The 24,037-nt window shown below is 40.3% G+C and overlaps 1 protein-coding gene across 2 annotated transcripts in view; it reads left to right on the top strand.

The window, feature by feature from the left end:
- The window catches only part of acvr2ba (activin A receptor type 2Ba), a 76,107-nt gene that overhangs the window by 51,488 nt on the left and 582 nt on the right, over window positions 1-24,037 (top strand). For both annotated transcript variants that reach the window (XM_017478963.3, XM_017478976.2), the window contains exons 3-11: window positions 9,253-9,359; window positions 10,447-10,595; window positions 11,963-12,106; window positions 12,892-13,035; window positions 13,671-13,819; window positions 15,771-15,885; window positions 16,123-16,261; window positions 17,880-18,010; window positions 18,751-24,037. The exon at window positions 18,751-24,037 is cut by the window's right edge and continues 582 nt beyond it. In XM_017478963.3, the coding sequence (XP_017334452.1) occupies window positions 9,253-9,359; window positions 10,447-10,595; window positions 11,963-12,106; window positions 12,892-13,035; window positions 13,671-13,819; window positions 15,771-15,885; window positions 16,123-16,261; window positions 17,880-18,010; window positions 18,751-18,945 (1,273 nt within the window). In that variant the 3' untranslated portion in view covers window positions 18,946-24,037. The remainder of the gene's footprint in view (window positions 1-9,252; window positions 9,360-10,446; window positions 10,596-11,962; window positions 12,107-12,891; window positions 13,036-13,670; window positions 13,820-15,770; window positions 15,886-16,122; window positions 16,262-17,879; window positions 18,011-18,750) is intronic.

A 24,037-nucleotide genomic window follows, 5' to 3' on the forward strand; every position in this document is an offset into this window, starting at 1 on the left:
GGCTGCGTGACAGGCGCCGCGTAAGCGTACATTCTAAAGATTCGCCAACACGTCTGGAAACGTGGTTATTTAGTGATTTCTTTGAAGTGTCTGAATAGGCTTTTAATGGCCCCATCGTTATTTAATGTCACGTATTTCCTTTTGTCCTGAATTAATTATTTTTTTTTACACCCTGTGCTCACTGCTGACCTACTTTTGTGAATACCTGTGCGCTGGCACAGATGAGACTTCCAGAAATACATCGAATTACATTTGAATAAGTCATAGTGGTCACGCTGCGTTGCCATATCTCTTATTTTCACACTTTTTCATATTGACAGAAAGGTTCCACAAACCGTATAAATTAGGGCTGGCAAAAATATCATCTCACAGTACACGACATTTTTACAATACATGATTGGGTATGACGACGTACAACCGCCATCAAAACATCAGTGCTACGTTTACGACGTGTTCAATAATGGTAAATGGTCTGCACTTATATAGCGCTTTTTTTTAACCTTAGTGGTTCCAATGCGCTTTACGCTGTGTCTCATTCACCCATTCACACACACTCGCACACACCAATGCCATCGGGAGCAACTTTTGGTTCAGTGCCTTCCCCAAGGACACTTCGGTACGTGGAGCCATGTGGGCCGGGAATCGAACCGCCAACAATACGATTAGCGGACAACCCGCTCCACCACCTGAGCCACATCCTCCCACGAATAATAAGAATAATACTTCTTTTTAATCTCTACAGTAAGAAAGGGTTTAACAATGAAAAGTGGGGTGGAAAGATGTAAAACAGCGGTCGGCAACCCTCTTCCTGGAGATCTACCTACGTGAAGATTCCTTCGTGAACCATAATCGTGCTCACCTGACCATCTAATCATTTGCTGCATCCTAATTCACCTATAATTCATCCTAAATAGTATCCGAGATTAGGATTATTGTGTCCCAAATGGTAGTATGTTGAAATGTGGTCAGTGGGAGCTCAGTGGTTAAGACGTTGGGCTACTAATCAGAAGGTCGTGAGTTCAAATCCTTGCACTGCCAAGCAGCCACTGCCGGGCCCTCGAGCAAGGCCTTAACCCTCAACTGCTCAGATGTATAAGTTAGAGAAATGTAAGCCGCTCTGGATAAGAGCGTCTGCCAAATGCTGTAAATGTACATGAGTATCCCGTAGGCACCCAGATGGTCTACCGGTAGATCTGTGGACACTTTTTTTCAGTGTATACTACCCACAACTCCATGCATGATGGAGGAGGAGTTTTAAGACCGATCGCTTCACCGAATTCAACCTGCAAACGTGACGGATGAGCGTAACTTTGGTGACGCATCTTCGGTATTTAAGTGTAATCTAAATCTTAATAAATCAAAATAACTCAACCGAATTCTAAATTCAGTGATATAGATTAACTCGTATAAGGGATTAAGGAATGAAGAAAAGCCGAAATGCACCGAGGGGTTTGTTTACGGTGATGGCGTGCGTAACTAAGCAACAACGTTCTCTTCTGTTATGTCGCAGTACTTACTTACATACTCTTTTGCTGCATGCTTAAAAGTATATAGTTTTACTTCACAAAAAGAGTACATACTTTTAGTGCATAGTATAAGTAAATATCTAAAACAGATGTGTTAGATTTTGGTTGGAGATGAAATCTGCAGGAAGGTAGATCTCAGGGAAGGTGGTTAGAGAGCACTGGACTACAGTTTTAACATCAAATCAGAGTCTTAAAAATTAGATATCTAAAAAATGTATTGTGACCTAATCTATCACAATATTAATATTATATTATCATATTGTCCAGCCCTTTTATAAAGGTACCACTGTTGATACTAGTTATCTTACTACTAAGGTGGCGTGGCTCAAGGTCCCTTACCAGAAGCTTCACACTATCTGTCCCTCAGTGGTGGAATGAACTTCCACCCTCAATCTGGACCACAGAGTCTCTCACCATCTTCAAAAAAAACAGCAAAAGCCCCACCTCTTCCATGAGCACGTAACTAACCCCTAAAACACCAACCACACATTATCCTTTAAAAAAAAAAACCTTGCTCTGGGTCTTACACCTCTACTGTGCGCACTTTGCTTTTCTAGAACTCAATTAAAGATCTTGTATGGTAGCACTACTTGTATTGTTCTCCGCTTGATATATCGCTTTGCTTGTATTTCCTCATTGTAAGTCGCTTTGGATAAAAGCGTCCGCTAAATGAATACATGTCAATGTAAATGTAAGGTCTGTTTGGTTGTAGCTGCCATGTAATTGTGTGTCATTACGAGAGAATGTTAATGTTGTAGCAGTGTTGTGTTTATGTGAGTTTTGTTCTCATACTGACACCATCGTTTCCAGACCAATCAAATTCATCCATCCGGTCAGAGTTTTCGATAAATAGCAAGAACCACCTTGAGCTGGAAACGATCAAAAATGACACGTTAAGGGTTTTTTTTTTTTTTTTTTTTTTTTTTTTTTTTTTTTTTTATTTTAAAGAAGTTTGACTGAGAACATGTATGGTGTTTGGTTCGTGTTCATTGAGACAGTGCTAGCGTGTTGTTCCGTGTCGTACGGGTTGCTAGATCGCAGGATCCTCTGCAGTTAGGCTAATTTTAATTGCATAGAGCAGAAGAAAAGCATTGTAGTTGTAATTTAAACTTTGACCACCCATCTGTGGTGTGTGTGTGTGTGTGTGTGTGTGTGTGTGTGTGTGTGTGTGTGTTTTTATATTCATGCGTGTTTTGTTTGCGCTGCTGGACTGGTATTTAGTAGCTTTGTAGAGGTTTAAAATACGTTTATCTGATTTAAAAGAACAACCAGGTCCCGTTTTCAGGTTCTGTTTTTCTTTTATTCAGCCCAGTGTGTCATGAATTTCTGTTTTGCCCAAGAATATTGTTTTGAGGCATCACTAGTTATTAAATAAGGAATATAACCCTTTGTGACATGTTGTAGGAGAATAACACCTCCGATGCCACGGCAATTTCACGACTACCTGTTTATTACGTGAACAACAACGCTTTGTCATTTGTAACCATTTATAGTTGCTTTTATCGTGGAATATAGCTGTTTATAGATGCTATATCATTTGTTATAAACAGTAGTTCCCTTACCAGCCTCTCTCTCTCTCTCTGTCTCTTTCTTTCTGTGTGTCTCTCTCTCTCTCTGTGGCTCTCTCTCGCTCTCGCTCTCTCTCTCTCTCTGTCTCTCGGTCTCGCTCTCTCTCTCTGTGTCTCTCTCTGTCTGTGTGTCTCTGTCTTTCACTGTCCCTCTCACTGTCCCTTTCTCTCTGTCTCTCTCTGTCCCTTTCTCTATCCTTCTCTCTGTCTCTCTCTGTCCTTCTCTCTGTCTCTCTCTCTGTCTCTCTCTCTCTTTTTGATGTTAATAAGACAATGAATTTTGTCACGCTACCAAGAAACACAAGGCCCTCTCTCCTGAAGACTTTCCCATGTCAGAAAACTGTTACAACGCACTGACAGTGGAGACTCCTTCCAACTTCACCGTATCAGTGTTTTATACACTTTTTGTGGCACATCCACTGTAAAGGTCCCTGTCTCGGTTGTTACTATAGAAACTGTAGGTACTAGAACCTGTTGGAACTAGCTCATTAATATAAATCTTGCAGTTGGAAGGAAGTGCCGTGGTAAAAAAATTGTAGTTATTTTCTGTAATGTATGGATGGTATTGTTTTAGTCTTGGTGCTTAATGGAATAGTTTTTGACTCCTGGGTTGTGGTGTCATACCAACAATAGCATATACAAAGGCTTGAGAAATCATATGTAGCCATAAAAGGCACAAGATTTCAAGTGGCAGTGGAAATGAACTTCTAATAAATGTCTTGGGAGCCAGAAGGTTGCTGCTTTTCCCTCGATGCACACTGCGAGCATAAGGATGCTGATGGTCTATTAAATAGAAATCCACTGCGAGCCTGCATCTGCGGAAATTATTGCGTTAAAGTGCCGCTGAATGCATGTTTGACTTGTTTATGGTCAGGTTTATCACGTAACGATGAAACATTTCATCATAGCGCTGAACACTAGTATGTTTTGCTTCTCACGATGGGAGCATTGGCAAAACACTTTCCTCGCAGTTGCATTACGCAGCAAGTGGGCCAGTCACACAAAGTGCTGTTGAAAAAAAGATTACTTCAGCAATCCCAGGCCATTTGGTCTGTCAGGGCATCGGTCTGGGTGTGGAGATGTTGTGCAGGGTCACGCTGTAGAAACTCGCTGTTCTCACTGCCCACATCAACATTTGCACTCCTCTCTTCCTGTAGGTTAGAGTGACTTAGACTTATATTCACTGAACACCAGGTGCTGTTGCTGGGGCATCAACTAGGGATGCACCGAAATTTCGGCCGGGTTTTTGGCCGAAAGAGGAAAAAAGGCCGAAAATATATGCCACCCCGCCTCTCAGCGCTCAGATTTCACTCTTGATCTAGCTGACGTTCATCACGGCGCCACCCGGCAAAGGGCGATCATGTCAGTGGTTTGGAAATACTTCAAACTTTCTGGTAAGGACATCAAATTTGCCATCTGCAGTGTTTGTTCAGCAGAAATTTTAAGAGAGGGTACGGTGCCCAAGCACTCGTCCACGACAGGTTTGATACACCGCCTGAAAACACAACTTCCCGTTCAATATGCAGGGTACAGCAAAACAACTGTGACAGAATACAGGCCCTCTGCCTTTCTGTGTTCTGTCTGTTTTCACTAAAATGATTGTGTAGCATCTTTAAACTTTTTTATATTTGCAGGATGCTTGCCTAGAGCTGTTAATTTAATTACTTGACTGCTGTTTTGCAGATCATAATAGTTAACATTACATTATTCGGATAATTGGATTTTTAAAAAAGATCTGTTAAAGTCGATCTCTATTTCGAACAACACCAAAGGCATCATAAAAACGGGCATTTTAGTCGACTTTGGAGCGCTATATCTGCTACGGAGCTCATTATGCTTTATTTTATCTCCAAATCAGACACTTTATTTGGTCAAACAAACATTTTGGGAGAATTTATAAACGTATCTATTTTAAGATATGGTGAACCTGTAGTATATTTTGTTTACAAAATAACCTTTGTTCCGAGCCATTTTCCATCCATCCATCTGTTTTTTCGCGGGGAGCCTGGAGCCTATCCCAGGGAACTCGAGGCGGGGGGGACACTGCATGGGGTGCGAGCCCATCGCAGGGCACAATCCGAATACAGGGCGGAGGCGGGATTTGAACCCCCATCCTTTAGTGTTCATACCAACAAAAATGCACATTGCTTTGCATTGTTTATGATTCAGAGTCTTTCCAGTCATCATTTTTCTTTGTTAAAATATTCTTAGAACTGACTAAAATTGAAATCAAGAATCCGGTGTGGTGAATCGAATTGTGACCGGCGTGTATTGTTACACCCCTAGTAAGTAGTGAACCTAATCAGCCATTTGGTCTGTTTAGCTTTAAACATTTAGCTGATTCTTAAATCTACTTTGACTTCTTGTCTCTCCTGCTGTTCTGTAATTACCCACACTGTCCTTATTATATTTTGCTGCACCTGCTCTTCTATTGAAACTAGCTTTTATACGATAACAAATGATGTAGTAAATGAGGACGTTTTCACAATGCATATGTATCATGATTATCGGGTTTGCGGTTTGCTGTTTAACCTTTAGAGTAGATAAGGCTCCAGTAATTATATCTGATGTTAAAAAAAAAAAAGAAGTAGAAACAGGAATAGCTCTGCAGCTGACTGTTAAAGGGCTGTGTGTGTGTGTGTGGTGGGGGGGTTGTACAATACATCACCTCTTTCCCCCTGGCTCTCTGGAATTCTGCATTGTTAACTGGTACAATAGGTTAAAAATGTGAGAGGTTTGAATTGATTAACACTTTATATCACAGTGCTTCTCAACTCTGATTGGTCAAAAGGTATTGATTAATTTTCTATACAGCAGCTGTGACCGTGCCGGCTGAAGGGCAAAATTACAGATTTGAATGCTCTCATTCAAATATACTATTGTTTCTATAGTAAGAGCAAATTCAAAGGGACTTGTATGGCTGATGTGCCACATAATCTAAGCCTAAAAAATAAAAGGATTTTTAAAAAGGGTTAGTATTCAGGAGATTTCTTTATCACTGACTGACGGAGTATCCAGTGTCAGCACTTTGTAACAGTCAAAAGTTTTCCGCCATGGCAGAAGGATTTAGGACAGAGGATTTAAAAAAATATTTTTAATTAAAAAAAATAGTTAAATAGTAATCTGATTATGGAATAACTATTTTAAACTGTTTTAAGTGATAACACGAATTGTCCAGAAGTTCTATAACATTAGATGCAACTGTAAAATTGATACTGAATGAAAACATAACACTCAAAGTAGAATATTGCTGAACTTTATTACAAAAATGAACACTACTGACTATACCATGAAAATCTAATGTACTTTTTTAAAAATGAAAAATATATAAATATTCATATATTAACTACTAATGAATATTAAAGTAAATAACTATATACATCCAAACTGAACCAAAAAGTAACACTCCAAATTACAAATAATAATTAAAAAAAAAACACTTCAAATATCACAACAAAATTTGTGTTAGTTTTTATTTCGCCTCTAGAGGGCGCTCTCGTACTGTATAATGACAGCGGACCCTTCTGAGCCGCTCCCGGAACAAACGCAACCGGGAAAAACTATCTGTGGGGATAGTTTTTCAGATTAATCAATCATTCCAGCAATCGGTTATCAGTGCAGATTAATCTGCAAGATCGCCCAATCAGTCAACGGTGAAAAAGAGGGGGAAAAAAGCGCCAGTGAAGCATCAAGGCCCTCTTTTACAGCATCTTTCTTCTGGCAAGTTCTGCAGACAATGTTACCATCGTCTATTAAGTTTCCCTCAGCATTTTTATCAAATGTGACCAAAATATGACCACACTTGGAAGGTTGGAATTTCTCTCGAGTGCCGTCACTGCCTTCCGCTGTGTTCTCTAACTGAACGAAATGATCGCAGCAAGCCTAGTGACAACTGTCCATCACTTTATAGTCAAATGTAAAACCTTTTTGTACATTTTCAACACATTGTAACAATTCCGTGATAATACAGATAACCGTGATAGCTTTGGTGAATATAATCGTGATATAAAATTGTCACACCGTTATATCTCGAGTAACAGTAAATCGTGTTTGTGTCAGGCCCCATCACACCACCTCGTCACTGATTATTTTCCTCCAGGACGACAGAAATCAAGTGTTTACCACTGTGGATAAGGATGGGTACAAAAATATATTTTAACATCCAATCAGCTACTTTATGCTGTGAGAAAGAGTCTAGTTACCTCGTGTTAAAAAACAGCGATGATGCTCTCAGAAAGACCCGTCATAGTTTATTGCGATATTGCTATCATTTCCTATCGTGTCATATCAGCATCCGATCATATTGTCTCCCTCTCGGAGCATTTTTATCACTGTAAGGTTGTCAGGTCAGTGGGTTCACAGATTTGATGTTGCTCAGCATTTCCCAGTAGCACTGGCTCAGCCCTCTGAGGGGTGATCACTCTTCTTGTTGAGCTTGCGCTTGGCCCTGGTTTGACCGAGAGGGTGGTGCGGAATAACGGCCCGAGTGCTGACTGAGCGTTAGTCAGGTTGTGCTTCATCAGCAGAATTATCACACCAGTGCTAGATCTCTCCATCTCCTGGCACTTTGTCATTCGTGGTTAGATGGCATGGTTTTTCTTTCCTCTGTGAAACAAGGGGATGCTGGGAGTTGGTGTGGAAGTTCAGTTTTGTGCACCCCAATCACGCTCATTTTAAGCAGTAGGCTATATTCTAGTTAGTCCAAGCGGGCTGGACCAGTAAAATCAGTTTAGTGGAACAATTATACGTCAACAATTCTTAAATATGTTCCTTTATACAACAGTTAGTTCCAGTCCAGGAATTTGATTGATTAGTTGAGCGGAGTTCCGAGAGTGCCTATATTTATTATAACCGCTCTTGGATGTTTCACCACGTGCATCATGCCACTCGTCTGTGTTCACGATTACTACAGTAGTGTTTGTGACATCATTGGTGGACATTGTAAAGGATACTTTTCAGGAATATAACTTTTGGCTTAATATAGGAAAGCTTGTCAGTTGAAGATGAAAAGGAAAAAGATTGGACCGGAAGCATCTTGAGTGGGAACGTACAAATCGGTGTAAGCTAGCTTGTCCGCCGAAGTGCTATAAGGTGAGCGTGGCTTCTTCGGGATCTCTTTCCGCTAGTGGAGCAAACAATAAACAGAACGTTTATTGTGCTCTTGATAGTGCGATATTGCAAAATTATTAGCATAAGTGTTCACTACCAATTTCTTGAACTTTCCACATTTTTTTGTAGTGTTACTACCTGGAACGAAATGGGTAATGAATCTTCATGAAATAGACCATAATATTGAAAATCAATATAGTTTGCTAAATTAGTTACAAATACAAAACCTGCAAAGTATAACCTGCAAAGTATTCACCCCCATTGTTGTGAGACTCCTAATTAAGTAGTTATGGAAAGAGACATGGAAACAACGTCATGTTTCGGTCACTAATAAAGAATTGCTAACGATTAGACCAATTTGTCAGTAGCTGTGTTTACAACCATTCGTTTACGCCTCTATTTCGCCCCCTAGTGGAAAGACAGAGACTAGCTCCTTTTTCAGGGTCCATCCGTCCATTTTCTATACCGCTTGTCCTTCAGGTTCACGGGAAACCTGAAGCCGATCCCAGGGAGCATGGGGCACAAGGCGGGTTACACCCTGGACAGGATGTCAGTCCATCACATATGCACACTATGGACACTTTGGACATGCCAATCAGCCTACCGTGAATGTCTTTGGACTGGGGGAAGGATTACCCGGAGGAAACCCCTACAGCACGGGGAGAACATGCAAACATTTTTCAGACTCTTTAATTTTATTCATGGTTTTAATTTCAAACATAAATTTGGTTAGCCAGATTTTGAACCTTTATCGGGACGCTCCTGGTGCGCAGGCCGTGTTTGACACCCCTTATCCAAAAGCATCACTTTACAATTTCTGCAAATGGGAAAAGCGGTTGGTTCACACTCTGTTCTCATTGCAGTAGCAAAACCTCCAGGGATGACTTCTGATGCTTTTATTTATTTATTTATTTATTTATTTATTACCGTGAACAGTACCACACGCTCCGAGCTCAAATTCTGCCCTCGATGAACTTTGCACCAGAGCCATTCTCTTGATCAAAAAGAAAGGTGTTGTAACTCTTCTCTATTTTCTTTCTCAACCCCAGGCAAGAGTGTGTGGCCACAGAGGAGAACCCACAGGTGTTCTTCTGCTGCTGTGAGGGCAGCTTCTGCAACGAGAGGTTCACACACCTGCCAGACGTGAGCGGACCAGGTGAGCAAACGATCCTGCACCGCTGGGAAGCCCTGTTTATTTATTCCGCATTTATTATTTTTTTTAACAGCGCAAACACATCTTTAGATCCCTTGTGTTTAATATGTACTTATTACGACACGTTAGTTTGAAAATGAGCTCATTAAATCAGTGGAAACAAGGACTGAGTATATAGCAGCAGTGGACTCGGGCACAGGAATTGTATCATTTCTCAGAAGACGACATGCTTTTCTTTGTGGGGTTTTTCTGATCGTCTAAATCGTATGATAGTGTTTAAGAATGAAGTATAATAGTATTTGTCTGGTATAAATCTAGGTAGGGAGTATGTAGTTCATGTAAGTATTGTATAAGGCATATATTGACATGCGTACATGCATTACATAAAGGTAATATAAATAACGCATTCTTTCTGTAACGTGAAGCAGCTCAATGTTTTCTTCTCGAGAACTGCAGTGGTGCGAGGGGCAGTTGAAACACATGATCTTATTAGTTGGTTCGATATGATTAACATTTGACATGCAAAAGTCACTGTATTTTGATGGGAGATTATGGAAAAGGAAGAATGTTGCCCTTTATGTGACTCATACTGATGTATCATGCTCGATATGTCCCGACAACATAACTAACAACATACTGAAAGGTCATGTTTGCGTTCAGCTTGGTTTTGAACCTCGGTATCGATTTTTCGCCTGTGACCTGTTTGCATGTTTGTATATTACACATATTAAATTGTAGCTGAGTTCCCCCTGTACATCTTTCGCAACCGTTTAAGTCTGAGTTTAAAGAGAGTCTCGTCTCCTAAGTGGTCTCACCGTGACGTCTTTTAGATTGGAAACTCGGTGAACGGTGAGACCTTCTGTGTCCAGACAAGAACTGGGAGATGCAGATAAATCCATATCATGCTTTGATTCCCCCCCTCCTTTAGAGACAACAATGTCCACTGCAGTTTAACAAGGGGAAGTTTGATTTATCAGCCCCTTGCTGACATGCTGCTGCCTCTGTGGGATTATCTGTAGAATTAGCTGTCTCTCTTGGTATCTGTGTCTCTCACCTGTAACATGGTGTTGTGTGTTTGCTGCTGTCTCAGTGATCGAGCCCCCTCCTGCTGCACTCTCTCTGCTCAACGTATTGGTGTACTCCCTGCTGCCAATCACCATGCTGTCCATGGCTCTGCTGCTGGCCGTCTGGATGTACCGCCACCGCAAGCCGCCCTACGGCCACGTCGATATCAACGAGGTTACACCCCACTTTCTATCGGTTTACTCCAAACCATAATGTTATTATTTATTGTTTTCCCCCACAGTAGGACTCTTTATTTTTCCCCATGTTCATTCATCCTTTGATGCTTTCCACGTATACGCCGTGTGACTGTATTATTAGTTTATTCCAATTCTACCTTGGTATTTGATAATGACTTACCCCCTCACCCCCCACCCCCCTCTGCCTCTCCTTCTGTCCCTAATTTAGTGTCCATCTATACAGTCTCAGTTCTGTATTTTTCAAAATGTCTGTCGCCATCTAGTGGTTGTTTTGCCATAGGCAACTCCAGTTTGTGGTTCAATAGTTTACAGTGCTAATTTAGTTAGTAATCATAAATAATTTGTAAATCATACTCACAGCAGGGCTGGGTGATATAATATCGATATCATGATCAATGATTACGTGATACACTTTTCTGAGATATCGTTGGTATGGTGATATATTTTTATATTATATTTTTTTAAATTAATTACAGGTTAAATAATTACAAATGAAACAGTACTGAATGGATACTGCTGAGTTGATATTCTTTTTCTTTGTAGGCATTAAAGAAAAGTATCATCACACTCAGTTTAACGTTTTTGTTTGTTTGTTTACCTTAATGTTGTTTTTTCGGATAGTTTGTTTTATATTATGATGCGCATCGTAGAAATGTCCTCAAGTGTCGTGATGTGATATTTTTGTCCTTTTGCCCAGCCCTAACTCACAGCACTGCGATGATGATGATGATAAGGAAATCAGCAAGGAATTCTTATACAGTGTGTCCTAAAAGTCTCCATTCAGGGGGACTATGTTTCTAAGCTCCACGTTGGTTGTGCCTTCGTCGGTGGGTGTTCGTGGACGTGTGCTTCTCGGTCGGTCCGCAGCACTTCCAGTCTTTTTGAATTTGTTAATAAGTTTGGCAGCAGTGTCATGTATGATGTGCTTGCCATGTTTCCTGTTAAAGTCCATCACAACCTTGCAACAGCTTCCTGATCCAGTCATGAGAATGATTTCAATACATTCTTCTTCTGTCAAAGGCGTTCTTAAAGGATATTTGAAGAAATATATATATATATATATATATATATATATATATATATATATATATATATATATATATACACACACACACACACACACACACACACACACACACACTAATGAGAGACATTTTGAAGACATTTTGCTAAAAGTGTTAATTTCCCCTATGTATGGAGACTTTTGGGACACCCTGTATAAAAAAAAATACTGAAAAAGTTTTTTTCTATTAGAACACATGCATCAACAAACTTTGTTCATCCTTGTAATTAAATGGCGATCACAGTGTGTTCAGTCTGTTCTGTGTTATTGTCTTTGCTCAGGATCCAGGTCCAGCCCCCCCGTCTCCTCTGATAGGGCTGAAACCCCTGCAGTTGTTGGAGATTAAGGCTAGAGGGAGATTCGGTTGTGTGTGGAAAGCCCAGATGATGAATGAATACGTGGCTGTGAAGATCTTCCCCGTTCAGGTTTGTTCTTATGCTTTCTTTCTGCTGTTCTGCAGGAAACGTTAATTATGTTCCAAAGGTTTCAACCTGCCAACAACAACAACAAAAGTGGCCCGCAGACAGCACTGTACACTAATGACCACATCGCTGCTGATTTCTCCAGACGAGCAGATCAGGAAATGTTGTTGATTTTTCTGATAATGGTGCTGGCTGCCAGGTTAATCACAGGTTTATCCTTAATGCACTCGTTTTGTTGTTTCTATAGCAACAGCTCGATCACAGGGAGTTGTTCGGTGGATTCCCAACATAAAAATAAAGCTAATGAAAAAGACTTGATTTTAAACGACTTGTTACATTATTAACAGTGAAAATATTTAATCGTTGATATGGTGATGTTTTCAGTCAGTGAGGAGATGATTATGTGACATTTTTTGGAAGGAGTCTCCATTGTCGGCGCTTTGTTGCAGTCAGGTAAAGCTGGAGCTTTAGGATTTTACGATGGAGGATTTTGAGGCTGGTGAAGGAATTGCTGTTTATAATAAGAACTAACTTGTTTCATTACGTATAACTACAAACACATAAAACATAATCGTTGTCAAAGTTGCTGTGCTATGAGAGGAATTAAACACCTCAGGACAAGAAGTTGTAGGGAAAAAAACCTCCACTTCACCTTAGGCCACATCACACCACCCCGTTGTTGATTATTTTCCTATTGCAGCGCACTCCGTCGTTTTCTTCTTTACGTCTCTTGTTCATTCATTTCATTAGTTAATGCTTGTGTCGTTGTTTATTTTTCTGTTCTTCAGGACAAGCAGTCGTGGCAGAACGAGCGAGATATGTTCACCACGCCAGGGATGAAGCATGAGAACTTGCTGCGTTACATTGCTGCTGAGAAACGCGGGACCAGCCTGGAAATGGAGCTGTGGCTCATTACCGAGTTCCATGAAAAGGTCAGAGGTCAAGTCCAAAATGCATGTATGCACTGGTGACTGCTTAAAACGTAGCAGTATTAAAAACATGTACAGGTTTCGTGTTGTTTACTCTCATAACTGGAACCTGGAAATATGCCGTCGTGGACTCTCTGATACGGTTTTATTCACTTTGATAGCAGATTTTTCTCTAGGCAAATTGTTTTAGTGATTTACCTGTTTGTGTAGTGGTGGTGTATGAAATTGTGAGGAGCTGCAGTTACGTTTGATGTTTTAAAAACCTTTTGTCTTGCTGAAAGGCTTGAACAATAAACAGGTAAATGGTAAGAGCTTTGACGTTTCAGTTTAGAGTTCTGGATAAATTTTCAGCTTTTGAAACAACGTTCATCTAAAGTAGGTTTTTTTTTGTTTGTTTGTTTTTTTTGCTATTATCCAAACACACACATTAGAAACTGCTGGCACTTTTAATTTCGGGGGAAATGAGATGGAGAGACAAATCAAATGTTTAAGTGGAGGACTTATGTTTTGGACTTGTTACACTCAAGTGCTGTGCCATTTTCCGTAAAGGTGTCTCTAACATTTTTATTCATGCTTTACTGAGTTAAGCATTATAAGTTGAAGTTGTGCTGAGCTGTCAGATGTTCTCTATTCTACAGGGTTCTCTGACTGATTATCTGAAGGGCAGCGTTGTAAGCTGGAATGAGTTATGTCACATTGCTGAAACTATGGCGTGTGGCCTGGCCTACCTTCATGAAGATGTACCACGGTACAAAGGAGAAGGCCCCAAACCTGCTATCGCTCACAGGTAAGACAAAAGAGCGCAGGTGTAAAAAGCAGGTCTTGTCAGGATCATTTGTTCTTATTAATATGTACAAGATTTAACACACTGTTGACTATTAGGGCCAGGTAAAAAAAAAAAATCTAGATTCTCCGATGTTTAATCGATTCTCAAGTTAACGAAACGATATTGATATCGGGAAATCCCCGAATCGATTCTTAATGCTTTACATGAGAGGATGTGAATATTTCTTGTAGTTCACCTCTCGTCCTGAAGATGTCGCCATCTTTCATGTTTTGAATTTTAAAAACTGTTTTATTTCTTAAACATGTTTCAAGTTGTTCATAAATTTTTCTGTTGCACATTTACAACGTTTTCATTATCTTTTTTTTTACGGTAATGTGCAATTTGTGCTTACTTTGTGTGCACATATTTATGATTTCTTGTTACAATGTTTGTTACTCAAAGTAAAAGTAAAAAGTCATTAAACATAATTGTGTGGGCCCTTTTGTTAATGTAAATGTGTATTTCAGTAATATAGCTAAATAGAAGGGTTTTAGTTACCAGCATTTATATTAAAACATGGATTCCATGTCTGCAAAACTAACATTTTAAATGAAATATTGATAACTAATCGAAATAGAACCGAATCGAAATCATATCAGTAAGAATTGAATCGCCAAATTGGTCGCAATAAACAGCCCTGTTGACTGCGTTTACATTTCTGTCAAATTCTGTATTGAGGTCTATATTCTGCTTGCAGCCGTATTCTGAATATAATGTTTATATGCTTACACGCATCAGAATATTGAACCTGAATACATGGTTGTTGTAAGTATGCCTGAGTTGCTGTTCAAATACCGAGCCTACATCTAAGCATGTGTTATCACCCACAATTCCTTGTGGACTGAGCATGCACATATATCTCCTTTCAGTGGATTTTCTGAGTAAGGTGTTTGCATGCAACAAATTTCAGGGGTGGGAATCAGAATATTGTCTTAATCTGAATCAGGTAATCGGAATGCGGGGTTTACACGGAATTTATCGCCAAATTCCGATTAATATCAGAATATTCATGTGCATTTGAACATAGTCATTGTGTGAAGGGGCCTGCTTAACCTGAATGTGAGAACAGTCATTTGTGGGGCAGTCTGGGAAAAGACTTTACGTACTGAAATTTGTACATTTTCTGCTTTTTGCCATTAATGTTCTGAAAACGACTTGTTTTCCGTGTTTTCTTTTGCACATATTTAAGCCAGAGGTACAGTTATAACACGTTAAAATTCTCATAACCTTCAAAAGTAAAAAGAGAGATGGTTGCGTTTAAAGATGTCAGTCCAGCTGTGGTGCACGCGGTATCGCAGGCATTTTAACAGCTGGTATCCGATTACTGGAAACTGAACTGACTAGACTGTGTCCTTTTCTCTATGGCATCTAACAACTTGATCAACGACGTGTGAGGAAATCACACTTAGCTAGCAAGGTTTAAGATTAGGGGGCAGTGGTGGCTTAGCGGTTAAGGTTCTGGGTTACTGATCGGAAGGTTGGGGGTTCAAGCCCCAGCACTGCCAAGCTGCCACTGTTGGAACCTTGAGCAGGGCCCTTTACCCTCTCTGCTCCAGGGGTGCTGTATAATGGCCGACCCTGCGCTCTGTCCCCAGGGACATGCGAAGATATGCGAAGAAAAGAATTTCATTGTTCTGTAAAGTATATGTGACCAATAAATACTCATTATCATTTCCATTATATCTAGGTAGACTGACTGTTTTTACCACTGCGTTAGTTAAACTTGCTCCTTACCCAGTATGATCTTGAACTATATTTATGGTGTCTTAAAGTATGTTCAGAACTATAAGAAATCCAATTTCTCCAGATTTTTCAGATGAAATGACATCTGATGGGTTTTCCTAGCTCATCGAACATCAAGCTGTTCATTTCAGCTCATTCAAGCTTAACTCATGCTCATGCTAATTTCCAGGGACTTCAAGAGTAAAAACGTGATGCTGAAGAATGATCTGACTGCTGTCATCGGTGACTTTGGGTTGGCGGTGAAGTTTGAGCCTGGAAAAGCTCCAGGAGACACTCATGGCCAGGTATGAAAGTGTTCATCAGAAGAAAGGAAAACCAGAACACACCAGATTTGAATGAAGCAGGGCAGCTTCCATAACGTTAACAGCAGTTGTATAACATGGGTCCAGTAGCTTAATATGCCCAGTCATGTTTAAACATAACCACAGCATTTTCTACCAGCACATGATTAAAGCTGGAGTACAGTATTGTGCAGTAGTTTCACGTATTAGAACAAGTTAACCGTTTGATTCCGCTGTTAGGTTGGCACGCGGCGGTACATGGCGCCCGAGGTGCTGGAGGGAGCCATTAACTTCCAGAGGGATGCGTTTCTGAGGATAGACATGTATGCCATGGGACTCGTGCTCTGGGAGCTGGTGTCCCGCTGCACAGCCGCTGATGGTGAGCGCTCACAGCTTCTCATCCGAGGACTAAGACCCAATCATTCTGTCAACTTCCCCTTCGAATGAATACCATGTGGAAATGAACAGATAATCAAGCAGTGCCTGATTATCCCCATGGACTCAAAATTGAAGTTTCACAGCTTTTAATATGAATATGTTAGCCTTAGGGTTATTTATATGCTAGTGTGCTCTAAAACAATGACAAAATTCGCATTTAGAAGATGTACGCATTCAAAATGTACAGTCTCTCTCTACCACCAATACGGATCGACAATCTTGATGACGTCATTCTGCGCTTTAGCTTCTCATCAGATTTTCCCTCCAATCAGATGCTCTCTAGAATCCGAATTGTCCTGCCCCAAACATTATTGTTTTTAAAAATCACCTTGCCAAAGTTGCTGTTGTTGAGCGAGAGCAATTATATCAGCAAGCATGGGTCGTAAAGGTCTCTTTGGCTGTTTGAACGAGCATTTTATTCAGTTTTCCAGCTATAAGTTGGTTAAGAAGGAAATGGCTTGAATCCATTCACGCCCATGGTCTTAACTCTCATGTACAGCTTAGCCCGGGCTGTGAGGTAAGCTAAACACTACGGGCTATTTAAAAAGGAGGAGGAGCCACTCGATATGCCCCGCCCTGACTTCCTGTTTCAGTGGAGATTACGCCAACACATCGAAAAACGCTGCACGTTTCAAGGCGCTTCACTGAGACTTTAAGAGTGTCAAGTGCTATTAATGAATAGAGTTAAGCTAAGAAACTGTCACAAAGCAGATTTTTTGTTGTTGTTGTTGTTATTTACTCACTCGAATTCAGTTAAAGTGCTAATGTAAGCTGAAAAATTGGACAGTGTTAATCAGTTAATCAGGGCATGTAGTCCTTATCATATTTGACTTGATATTACGGTTGTTTTTACATTTGTCACTGTGATTGTTCCGTTTATTAGTGGAACTTGGTGGGAGTTTGACTAGTGGTTCCTCTTCGGGTCAGCTACATTTTTCAGCGTGCTATGATTTAGGTTCTTAATGTTAGTGAGCAGACTTCGGGGTCATCGCTCACTACTCTGGTTATAGTCCGTTACTGTGTTCAAGTTCAAGTGGTTTTATTGTCATTTCAACCATATACAGCTGGTACAGTACAGCATTCCTCCAGGACAACGGTGCTGCATAAAACGACACACTAAATAATTTAGTGTATTTAGACACAGAACTAAATAAGATCTACACATTTCTACATAAAGTGCACATGCAGACGTCTGCTAAAAACACAGGACGGTGCAATACTACTAAAACAGGACAATAGGAACAGTAAGTGACAGTGTAGCGCCGAGCAGTACACAGTTTTATCGTGGAAGTGTCTGATATAACAGGTAGGTCAGAAGATAGGTGCCAAGGAGTAACAATAAATAATTTAAAAATGGTCTCAATGTAAACATAACATGTTATGACTGAGAATTCAGCAGATTAGCTTATACCAAATATGGACATAGCAGTTACTGTGGTTGCAGCCAGGTAAAGTGTATAATACTGACAATAAATTAAATACTATATTTTTATATTAAAGTCCAAGACCAAGTTGATGGACTCTGTTGAACATCTCAGAGCTGTCGGTTGTCTGTACAGGTCCAGTGGACGAGTACATGCTGCCCTTTGAGGAGGAGATTGGACAGCACCCGTCCCTGGAGGACCTGCAGGATGTCGTCGTCCACAAAAAGATGAGGCCTGCGCTGAAGGAGTGCTGGCTTAAACATCCTGTAAGCATGTCTTTGAAGCGTTTGTCATCCAGGTCATTTTGAAATGTATAGAGAAGGAGAAGAGCCTTGTCTTATAAACAAGACTTTTCCCCCACTTAGAAGTTAGTATGACTTCATGATTACTAAAATAAGGCTCCAGTGTCCCTGGGTCGAGCTCAGGTTACTGTCTGCACGGGTTTCCTTGCAGTTTTCTGGATAACGAGATAAATAAGCAGCTTCATTACTATCTAATTATTTTATATATATATATATGAAATGAAATCAAAATGGATATTTATGACTTTCTTAGAGCTTGACCTTGGTCACGATTCTGCACGTTTTATCTACACATTTTTGTCTTTGTAATCTTCCACTAAAGTGCAAATCCCCCCCCCCCCCCCCCCCCCCCCCCCCCCCCCCCCCAAAAAAAAAAAAAAAAAACTAAAAGCAAGAATTTTCGGTTACGACACATTGATAGTTTGCAGGGGGGAACACAAACTTTGACCTTGATCTTCCCTGCATGCTTTAGTAAGATTTTGTCCACTTCCGCTTCCTCTAATGAGCATGGTGGGACGTGAGCATTCCATGACTGTAGATTAATGGTTACATAGATATTAGAAGTATAAATCACAAGTGTCATGACGATATGATCGAGTATAGATTCTTTCAGCCAGCGATACCATTTCTCATTCTCGTTGCCCTTTAGGCACTTTTAAACCTTCTGTGCTGATCAAAGTCAGAGTGTGTGTTTGTGTATGCAGGGTCTGGAGCAGTTGTGTGAGACGATAGAGGAATGCTGGGATCACGACGCTGAGGCTCGTCTCTCAGCGGGCTGCGTAGAGGAACGTCTCTCTCAGATCCGGCGCCTCAGCAGCGGCCCTGCCTCCGACTGCCTCGTCTCAGTGCTCACCTCCGTCACCAACGTGGACTTAGCACCCAAAGAGTCCAGCATCTGAGAACGAGCAGAGGGAGGGGGAGGGGTGGGGGGGTCGAACGCGAACTCTGAAAAAAGCGAAACCCGAAGCGACAGAAACAACCTTCGTCTTTCCAGACTCAGCGGATCTCAGACAACAATGAATGCAGCTGCTATTTTATCCTGACGTTTTTTAAATTAATTATCATTATTATTATTCTTAGTATGATTATTATTCTGATCGGATCAATACTACCAGCACACTTCGCTACTGTATTTTTATCAAGAGAGGAAAACACAAAAGCTAAAAAAAAAGCTAAAAAAAAATAATAAAATAATAATAATTTTAAAAAAAAATACAAAACAGCATAAGGACATCTCAAATCGCATTCAGGTGCCGACTTATGAATGCTGACAAGATGCAGGTACCTCAACCGTTTCAGTTCAGTGGTGGTTTTTTCCGTTTTTTTTTTTCCTTTATGTTCCTATTTTTCTGTCTTTTGGACAGGATTGCCTGAGGCAAAACCAACCAACACATCAAGCAACCGTTCACCATGTTGGGAAATACAACAATGCTGCAAAACCTGAGAGGAGCATTTATGACTGTTACATTAACCTTCCTCAAGGGTTTTTTATTTCCGATTTTTTTAAGAACTTTTCCTCTCTGTGTGCTATTCAAATTTTACGGAAAACGTGTCTTTTACGGAACTAACGGGTGTCTCTAGAACACAACAAAATGTGGAAGACAACTGGATTGTTTATTTTGTTTGTTTTGTTTTTTGTGGGTTTTTTTGGGGGCTTATTTTTCTTCCTTCGTTTGGTTTTGTGCTGTTGAAGCTGGCGACTGTGAAGAGGGGGTCGGTTCAGAATTTTATCGCGTGGAAATGAGAATTTAGGTTCGAGAAATTGGCTTTGCGTTTAGAGGTAGCGGACGAGTCGAGGATTTGGAACAACGCGTTTTATTTGGTACGGAATTATTTCTCAGGTAAACAGTTTGGGTCAGGGTGGGGTCGGGTTTCGGGGGGGGATGGGTGACTGCCATTTTTCCCTAGCAAATAGAAGGAGAACCGTTGAAGGGTCGGTTTTAACCAGAATGAAATTTAACACTAAAATGTTCATGCAAAACCATGATGAGAGCGTGGGTGTGTGGGTGAACATGTGTGTGTGTCTGTGTGTGTGTAGCTTAGAGAGACCTTGCGGAGGGTTCCGGCCCTATTGGCCGTCAAAACAGTTTTGTTTTGTTTTTCTTTGCCAAGTCCACGCACATATTAGATACCCGGATTTGAGGACCTTGACCGAAACAGCAGACTCATGATCGTTTCGAAGGCTTGTTTTTGCGACTCTTGAGCAGTTGATAAGAAGGATTTTTTTTTTATTCGTCGATTCGCACGTTTTAGCCGTGTCCCTTTTGCGTATTATCGGTATCTCAGAGGGACCAACTTTAAGAATCGGATCTTGTGGGTCCTACATTGTAGATACTAGACGTACGGCGCAATAGACATGACATTCAGCCCAGTCTTTTATTAAGAGTGACTGAAACGCATTCGTTCGAGAGAAAAACTACAACCAGGAAACTTGTTTTTTTGTTCGTTTCTGTTATAGTTTTTTTTGTCTTAAAAGTGGCAAGAATTCACATTTCTGTTTGCCACAGTATAACAGTGAATGTCCACAATGCTGCTGTGTTCACTCAAAGCTGAAATATTTTTTTTTTCCTTTCCATTTCTTCTTTGCATTACACACACAACTTCTCAGTAAAATTCATTTTCAAATGCAACGCAATGTCAAGAAAAACGACGAGGCTTCCGAGAAGAACGAGAGCAACTCTAAACAATAAAAAAATTTGTAGAGGACAAAACACAAAAAGCTTAAAAAAAAAATAATTAAAAAAGAAGAAGAGAGATATTGTTCATGAACCACAGACCACCTCAAACCAGAAATACCTCAGATTTTTCTATGTGTATGACTTGTGTTATATATTCTGTTAGCTGTGTTGACTTATAGTAAGTATATTTTGATTTTAAGTTGGCTTTTAAGATTAGGGAGTTTTGAAGGGGGGGGATCCAAAATCTTTGAAGAAGTGCTACCACATTATGGTGTATAAATAGAAAACCCGTGTAAATAGCTGTAAACAGGTGTAGAATTCTGCCTATCTTTGAGACCAGGGCATTATTCCCTTATTTTGTGCCGGCTTTTCTGTTCCCTCTAACTCTCCTTTCCTTCTCTGTTGCTCAATGGGACATCGAACCTTTAATATTAGGACTATATGAGCCTTCTCTTCTAATGCGTCAATATGTATTGGATTTGTCGCTCAGAAAACGAGTTTTGCTGTTCCTTCTAAAATGAAGCAAACTACCGTGCAGCTAAGTGACACGGCGTCGCTCGCTTCACTTTACCAAATTAGCGCTTTCTGAATTGAAACCAAATTCGCTGGCTTGCATTGGGCACTGATGTTGTTATACAGCAGCAGAAATATTACAGGGCATGTCATTTTAGAAAAAGAAGAAGAGGGGGAAAAAGGTTTGGTGTCCCTCTGTTTTCTCACTCTTGCCCATGAGGCTTTGCAGCGGTTGCTTCTTTTTCCTCTCTATGTCCTGACCAGAGCTTTAAGTTATTTTGTTTTGATTCATGGTGCCATATAACTTCTCCGGGATATTCGCCTTTCATCTGCGGTGCTGGATGTGGGTAGAATCGGGCCTGTGTGCGTGAGTGCGTGCGTATGCTCGTGTGCATGTGTGTGTGTGTGTTGAAGCTGGAGTGAAGCTTCCAGGGTGGCCCGTGATCACAGGGAATATTTCGAGGCCATCTTTGCACTCATGGACTTGGTGTTTTTTGTTCCAGGGCCAGTTTTCGAATAATATAAAATGCTCGTTGCCAAACCAGATATTAGTATGTGAATCCCAACGCCCGAAGATAAGCTTGTCATAATCTTATCATTACATACTTTACATTTATCTGTTAAACTCACAGACACTTAAGAGATTAACCCCTCCTCCAAACCCCCGCCTCCACTGACTTTCACGGCTTTACTACAGTCGAATCGTCGTGTGTGTGTGCGTGCATGTGTGTGCTCGGACAATGTAGCAAGCAATATCCACAGCAATAGCGTAGCATTCTCTCTGAAGGGATAAAACCTCTGGGCGATATGATCGATCCCCAGGTATCATACCAAATCATTGTCCTTATAGTTTGTCGTAGGCTGCTGTTGTGTGATAATGTACACGTTCCCATTGCTCAAGTAACAGTGTGTGTCTGTGTGTCCCCGCTTGTGGGGTTTTTTGTTGTCGTTGTTGTTGTTGTTGTTGTTGTTTTGTGTGTGTGTGTTTTTTTTTAATAATATGTAGCCACATTTCTTGCATTTCTTTAAAAATCTGCAAGATGGTAACCAAAGTTTTGTTCTAATTAGTGTCCGTGATTCTGTAAAAGAAAAAAGTTTGTCGGGAAGACTTCTAACAGTTAAGGATGGCTCATGTCCACTAGATATAGAAGAATTAGTTTGAATATACATTGTGTTGTCCGGTTGAAGAATAATATGGTATTGTGGTTTTATTAGGTTTCCAAAAAGGTTGCAATTGTGGTTTTTTTATTTAAAAAAAAAAACAATTAAGTAGTTTTTTTGGTAGTCATGTACATTTTGAAAAGCTCTGAATCAGGATAAACACTATGACCAACATCATAGATCATTTAATGCAATACCACATCTCGCTTTTCAATTTACAGGCACTAAGGGGTGGGGGTTGGGGTGGGGGCGCTATTGAGTAATTCCTAAGGTGATATCATCTTAACTGTTGTGCCAATTACATGAGTGTTATGTTCCGTGTAATTTATTATTCATTGTCTGCAAGGTATGTATTGACATGAATCGATTTTGGGTTTTAAATGTGCATTTTATCTCGACTCGTTAGAGTAGGCATGTTTCTATACAGAACTGGCTCACTGGTTCATGTTACAAAGATGGCCTCATGGAAAGCTAGATAATTTTTACTATCAGGAACGTTACAAACCTCTCATTTTCAGGGGTGTTCTGATGTGCCTGTGTATTCTTGCTGAAGCAACCGCTGTCCCTATCTCTCTCTCTCTCGCTCTCTCTCGTGGTCTCTGCCTCTCCCTCTCCACTTTGGTTGTAATACTTTTCAGAAAATAGTATCTATATATACTGTATATGATATAAAAATCTCTAAAACGTGACCAGCTGTAACTCTGGATGCAGTCTTAGATCCAGGTTTTCAGGAACCGATTACCTCAGAGCTCATGTGAATCAGTGTTGCTAGCTGGATAGTCGTTGACACTTACAGAGAAAATGTACACTATTGTAACACACATACGCGCACACACACACACACACACACACATACATATACATACAGACACGTACATACACACGGGAGAACCTCTTTTGTACTGGTGTAACATGTATAAAGCACCCCTTGACAACTCAAAAACCTCTTTCGTCTCAAGCCTCTTGCCAATCTCAGAAAAAGCAATTAAACGGTACTATACAGGGAAACACTTGAGCGCTTCCTAAATTCCCACTTTCCCTCATGAAATGGGCTGAAGACGGTTTGAATGACCTCATTAAATGCAGGCATTGTTCACATTTTTCTTCTGTATCGTTACCATTAGTGTCGAGCCTAATTGTAATCTCAGAGCAGGTTTTGGTGCATTTCGTTACCTCATATTATCCAAGATGACAGTGTTCAGGTTAAAGTGTAGCAGGGTTGTGAGCCAGTACTCGAGTATTAAAGCCTTTTCTTCAGGGGAATATATACGGGGAATATAGACAATTTTTTTTTTTTAAATGCTAACACTTACATTCGTTTTAATTGTCTTGCACAAGGCTGCTTTCCCTCAAGGAGAATATAATCACTCTCCCCTTAATAGTACCTTTATATGGAACTGAAAATGGACTTGGCTTGTTTTTTGTTTTTTTTGTTTGTTTTGTTTTTGTTTTTTTTGCCCAAAAATTGTATCAGTTGGAAGAAAACAAGCTCAAAATCCATTTAATAACCAGTAAAGCCCCCCTGCTATATTCTTTATATCTGTATATAACAGAAGTGGCACACGAGAGATGAAAGAAGGCGTTCTCACTTGTCTTGTCAAGGGGTCATATTTTAAGTGCTGTTTCTATATCGGGAATA

The sequence above is a fragment of the Ictalurus punctatus genome, chromosome 1 (genome assembly GCF_001660625.3).
Source record: "Ictalurus punctatus breed USDA103 chromosome 1, Coco_2.0, whole genome shotgun sequence".
Lineage (NCBI taxonomy): Eukaryota > Metazoa > Chordata > Actinopteri > Siluriformes > Ictaluridae > Ictalurus > Ictalurus punctatus.